This window comes from Nanorana parkeri, unplaced genomic scaffold (genome assembly GCF_000935625.1).
Source record: "Nanorana parkeri isolate BGI_ZX_2015 unplaced genomic scaffold, ASM93562v1 scaffold1066, whole genome shotgun sequence".
Taxonomy (NCBI): Eukaryota; Metazoa; Chordata; class Amphibia; order Anura; family Dicroglossidae; genus Nanorana; species Nanorana parkeri.
The window spans coordinates 51,960-57,364 of record NW_017307334.1 but is presented as its reverse complement, the minus strand read 5'-3'; the positions used below and the strand labels follow the sequence as shown (position 1 = coordinate 57,364).

General features: G+C 41.7%; 1 protein-coding gene across 1 annotated transcript in view; it reads right to left on the bottom strand.

The window, feature by feature from the left end:
* Window positions 1-2,207: 2,207 nt before the first annotated feature.
* LOC108796145 (zinc finger protein 583-like) overlaps window positions 2,208-5,405 on the bottom strand; it is a 29,176-nt gene continuing 25,978 nt past the window's right edge. The window contains exon 6 of the mRNA XM_018567570.1: window positions 2,208-3,190. Within this exon, the coding sequence (XP_018423072.1) occupies window positions 2,439-3,190 (752 nt within the window). The 3' untranslated portion in view covers window positions 2,208-2,438. The remainder of the gene's footprint in view (window positions 3,191-5,405) is intronic.

The window sequence follows — 5,405 nt, the reverse complement described above, 5'->3', positions numbered from 1 at the left end:
TAAAATCAAAAAGTGTATTAGCTTTGTCACTAGCCTGCAATAAATGACAAAGCTGCCTGAACATTAGTATTGCTGACCTCCCTATTCTGGGTGATGGCATAGGGATTGAATCCACATTACTTCTTCACTGTAAATAGATGATTTCCTGCAGGGCGAACGTTGACGGGGACAGCCTAAAATGTACTTTCCTCGTCAGCCTCGCTCTATGGATCTAGTTCCGTAAAGTTCCTCCAACAATCTTCACCCCTTCACTAGTGCCACCAACCCTACAAGCTTTGGTGTTCTAGTGTGGTCAACATCAATTCTGTGCAGTGTGTTAATGCTACCAGCGTTTCTTTTCTAGCCTTCAAAGAATTATTCCCTGAAATTGTGGAGACCAAACACAAATTCTGACAGACAGGCAGCAGCAGTGCAAAGGGAGAACACAGGAGGAATTTCATGACACTAAAGCTATAGCCTCAACACTTACCCATAGTTAGAATTTATAGAGAGGCAATTTTAATCCTGATCCAGGAATGCAGCAAAATTAACACCTAGTTTTCAGATCTGAAATCACCATAGAAAATTAGCATACCTTATAATGACTATATTAAGTTTTTTTTTTTTTTACTCCTTGTGATTCTTTGAATAAAAACAAAATGTGTACAAAGTTATGTACATTGTCAACATTTATTATAGATAATATTTTATTACATCTATTCCCCTGAGTGCATCCATACAAGAAGAGAAGTGTGTTGCACTTGGACACAGTAGATGCATTGTTATCAAGAAATGAAATATTTTACTATTAGCAAGTCAAAAATTCACTCCCTACCATTTTATTTTTCCCTTCCACATTTACTACAACTGGGGATAGTGACCAAGATGTGGTTAATAGTTGCTTGTCACCTAAACCTTAGGGCTGATTATCTTCTGCATTAGACTATTTCCAGTTAAAACTGAATGGAATTTTTCACAACGAGACAAATTAGACAAAGATCAGGATAGGTCACCAGTTACCAGATAGGCAAAGATAATCATTTAAACCTGTAGGGAGAATATATATTTAAGAAAAAGGAATGTTATGCGTTTACATAAAATCTTCCATGTCAAATTGATGTATTATTGATTAAGACCAGGAAATATGCTTTTACCCCAGTCAATTTTGTAAACCACTAATTGCCTGGGCATACTGGTGTTTAGTAGCTCTACGGTCACAGATTGGTTGAAGGATATTAAAGATTAGGGCGGGTTCAACATCTGCTGTCTTGTAAAATAAGAAGACCCTCGAAGACCTGACATACCTTAAACCAGGGGTAGGCAACCTTCGTGCTCCAGCTGTAAACTCAACTACAAGTTCCATGAGGCATCACAAGACTCTGACAGCCACAGGCATGGCTACCGGGGACTGAAGCATGATTAGATTTGTAGTTGCATCAGAGCTGGATTGCCAAGGTTGTCTACCCCTGCTCTGATGGTCTCAATGAATACCTTTGAGTTACATTACTACACAATGGTCTCAAGCCAGGCATTTACAACATGATGGGTGTCAGGAGAAGACAATTAAAGGGAAAATTCCCCTCTGAGATACTAGGGACATGATTAAATTTCCTAATAAACTTGCATAATGGTGATTCATGAGCCTGAAATTGTAAGATACAACAGAGCCTATGTTTAAGATTACAAATCACAGGTTTCCTATGTGAACAGGGAGAAGGAAACTACCGTTAGGTCAAAGTGCATTGTATGTGACAACTAGTTTTCCATCTGAAGCTCACAGAAGCAGAGTATGATTTTCCATTACAGGCCCCAAAATATTCTGGAACATTATCTTTTTTTCTAACCAAAAAAAGAAAAAGAACAGACTCCATTACATAACTGTTCATATTGCATATGTATTACTAACTTTGAGGTTTTTTTCCTGGAGTTCTCTGGTGATAAGCCAGAGGTTGTCCATCCTATATTGTTCCATAATCTCTAAAGGTATAAACCAACCAAGGGTACAACCTACCACCTGAATGGCTTTAATTTGTGGTCCTGACATTCATCTTCTGCACCTAGCTTTTTCTCAGATACAAGCTGAGTATTTCAAGGTTCCATCACCTTCCACTCTCTTAGCCCATTGCTGGCTTGCCCACACGCAGAGGAACATGAGAAAGAGGTAGCAAAACACAGCATCATAAGATAAAAGGTTGCAGTCCCACCCAATAGGCCTGTGAAAAGCCAGCAAAAAAAAACAAAACACCGGACTGGACTCTTAGTACTCTATTACAAATATAAACCGATTGAACTTTATGACTGCAGCACAGTTGCAACATTTCCTGGATAGCATTAGAAGTTGATTTATTGATTTAATAGTTGCCTAGAATTACTCTTTAAGCTTGTTTAAGTCAAACTAAATATTTGGCAATGCATGAAGTAAAATCACAGTACGCTGAACAATTCAATGAAGCCATTTTCTAGATTTTGGTGTGAACCCTCCTGTGTCTAATGAGATGTGAACTGCGGAAGAAGCATTTGCCGCACTCTGTGCAGGTGTAGGGCCGCTCTCCGGTGTGAACTTTTTGGTGCCTGACGAGATCGGAGCTGTGCCGGAAGCTCTTGGTGCACTCGGTGCAGACATAGGGGCGCTCTCCTGTATGCACTCTCCTGTGGATGATGAGATTGGAGCTATTTATGAAGCTTTTCCCGCACTCGTTGCACACGTATGGACGCTCTCCAGTGTGGATTCTCTGGTGCATTACGAGGTAAGCGCTACTGATGAAACTCTTGCTGCATACTTTGCACACATGGGGTCTTTCACCTGTGTGAGTTCTCTGGTGGATGATGAGGCTGGCATTCTGAGTAAAACACTTGCCACACACTGAGCAGAGGAAGGATCTAGCTGGCTTAGCCACTTTAGTTTCTGAGTTAGCCTTTGTTTTTCTTCCCATTAAAGTGCCATCAGCTCCTTCGGCATTTGTACTTCCGCTCATCACGTATTTCCTTCTTCGGCGACCTCTTGGGGTTCTCACTTCAGTGGTCTTTTCTTCCTGCGTTTCATGATTTATAGGTTTTTCTTTTCCTTTAGAATTTTTCAGTGCAAGTGTTGATATGTAGGATTTCTTTAAAATAGTGTTGGAGTTTGATGGACTTCCACAAAGCAATGTCACATTTTCATTCTCTTCCGATGCGACACTGGTCAATTTACATGCTCCGGTCGATTTGTCACCTGATGGGAGAAAAATGCATTGAAAATAAATTGTGCTAAAACTGCTTCCATGAAGTCAGTCTGTTAAGCAACTAAGGCTGGCCATACACTGTTACAATGTCTGTAAATCGGGCAAAATGATTACAGTTGGTGGCCCTGTTATCTCAACAAAAGTCGATTTCTCAACTGACTTCTAGCGCTTTCTTTTTCGCTTACATTTTTTCCCACAAATTTAAAATGAAGAAAACAGAACAATGGAAAATAGTGATAATATAAACACAAGATAATCATATATCTACATGAACGTTAGAATTCTAAAGGGGGCAGGACATGCAGGACATGTCTACATCTGGTTATCTGCATGCATTCCAGTAAAAGTCTTGGAAAAAACAAAACACTTGCTTAAAGAATACATAAACCCAAGAACAAAAATGTATATATTCATCTTACCAGTTCTTAGATGTGGTGGCTGCATTTGTTTTTATTTTCAGGCTACGAACATTGTAGGAACTGCGTTCATTGAAGGACACAGTGGAGATCTTGAATCTCCTATGGATGGGTTTACAGCGCCACCTACAGGAGTAGGACACTAGGCACAAAACAAAAACTCAGCCTAGGGATGGTCCCTGATGGTGGCCAAACCCCCCTAACAGCAAGAGCCAGCTCAGTCAGTCACAAAGCAGCACAAGGTATTACATAGAACAACCACTGGCACAACATAAAAACCAGAGGGGTGGGCACTGTGTCCGTCATTGAACGCACAGAAAAGTATTTCATAGGCAGTACAAAAATCCTATTTTCTCTTCCGTTCATTGAAGGACACAGTGGAGATCTTGAATCTTCTATAGATGGGACGTCCCAAAGCAATGCCCACCGAGGGGAGGGAACAAGACTAAGTTATTTCACCTGGGTAGCAACCCATTAATTTGCCCAAACTGATAGGCGTGCAAGGGCCCGTGCCAAATGGATAAAAATAACTCTATGATCTGCATAAGAACTCTTAATAGATAAAAAGCTGGAGCAACCAGAAATTACTAATGAAATAAAATGGATGAGCAGCAGAAAAGATCCACAGAAAAACCAGCTGGAATTTTCCCACACACCTGGCATTTCAACCTCACACGTATACTTACCAAATCCCACAGGGCAGTCAAAACAACTCACAAGGAGAAACGATTAAAGCTGCCTTGTGTGTGGGAAAGACTGAAGGAAAGGAACGGATCCCACAGAGCAAAGGATGAATGCAGACAGGGATGTACATAAACACCCAATTAAATACTGAAGAGCAGAAGGCTGGTAGACTCAGGAACAAAAAACCCAAAACACACAGACCCACCCCTCAGAGGTGCTCAGGATCACGTGCCAGCCCAAGCCCTAGAGCAAAAAAAAAGCTAAGAGCAGACCCACAGAAAACATCCAAGAGCTAAATCCCAAACCTTGCAAATGGGAATATGCCAACCACGACGATGGTAGACCCAGTCAGGGCCGGCCTAAGGCCTTTAGGCGCCCTGTGCGAGAAAGCTTTACAGCGCCCCTCAGTGACCACACCCCTCAGTGGCCACACCCTTTAGTGGCCACACCCCCAGTAACCACACCCATTTATCACCCATATTTTTGGTAAAATATAAAAAGCGGGGTCACGTCGGGTAAATAGACACCAAACATGTCATGCTTTAAAATTGCGCGCACCTGCAAAATCGTAAAAAATTACCATACCCAAAATTGACCATAGGTGACGCTTTAAAAGCTTTTACCGCTCATCAGTTTAGTGTTATCAGTGATTGATAGCCCTACAATTATTGCTCTCATTCCGACGTTCGCGGCGATATGTAACATGTGCGGCGTAATGGGCGAAATCGTCGTTTTCACACGTATGCGCACCCGATGCCTGTTTGCATGCGTGTATGTATGGGGGGGACTTTAAAAAAAATGTAATTCTTTTTTATTTGTAACTTTACATTTTTGGGGGGGAAACTTTATTGCTATCACATAGGGGGGTTAGAAAACCCCCTTATGTGATAGCAAAATATGTGACAGGTCCTCTTTATGGAGACATCAGGGGTCTCCAAGACCCCTAATGTCACCTAGGACCCCCCTGAAGAAGCTGATGAAGCAAAGATCTGCTTCATCAGCTTCTCTGCAGCATCTGAAGCTGGAGAGTGACACGAGAATGCGGAAGTGATATAATATACACCACTTCCGCATTCTGACAGCGGAGAGGGGACCGGAGGGAGCT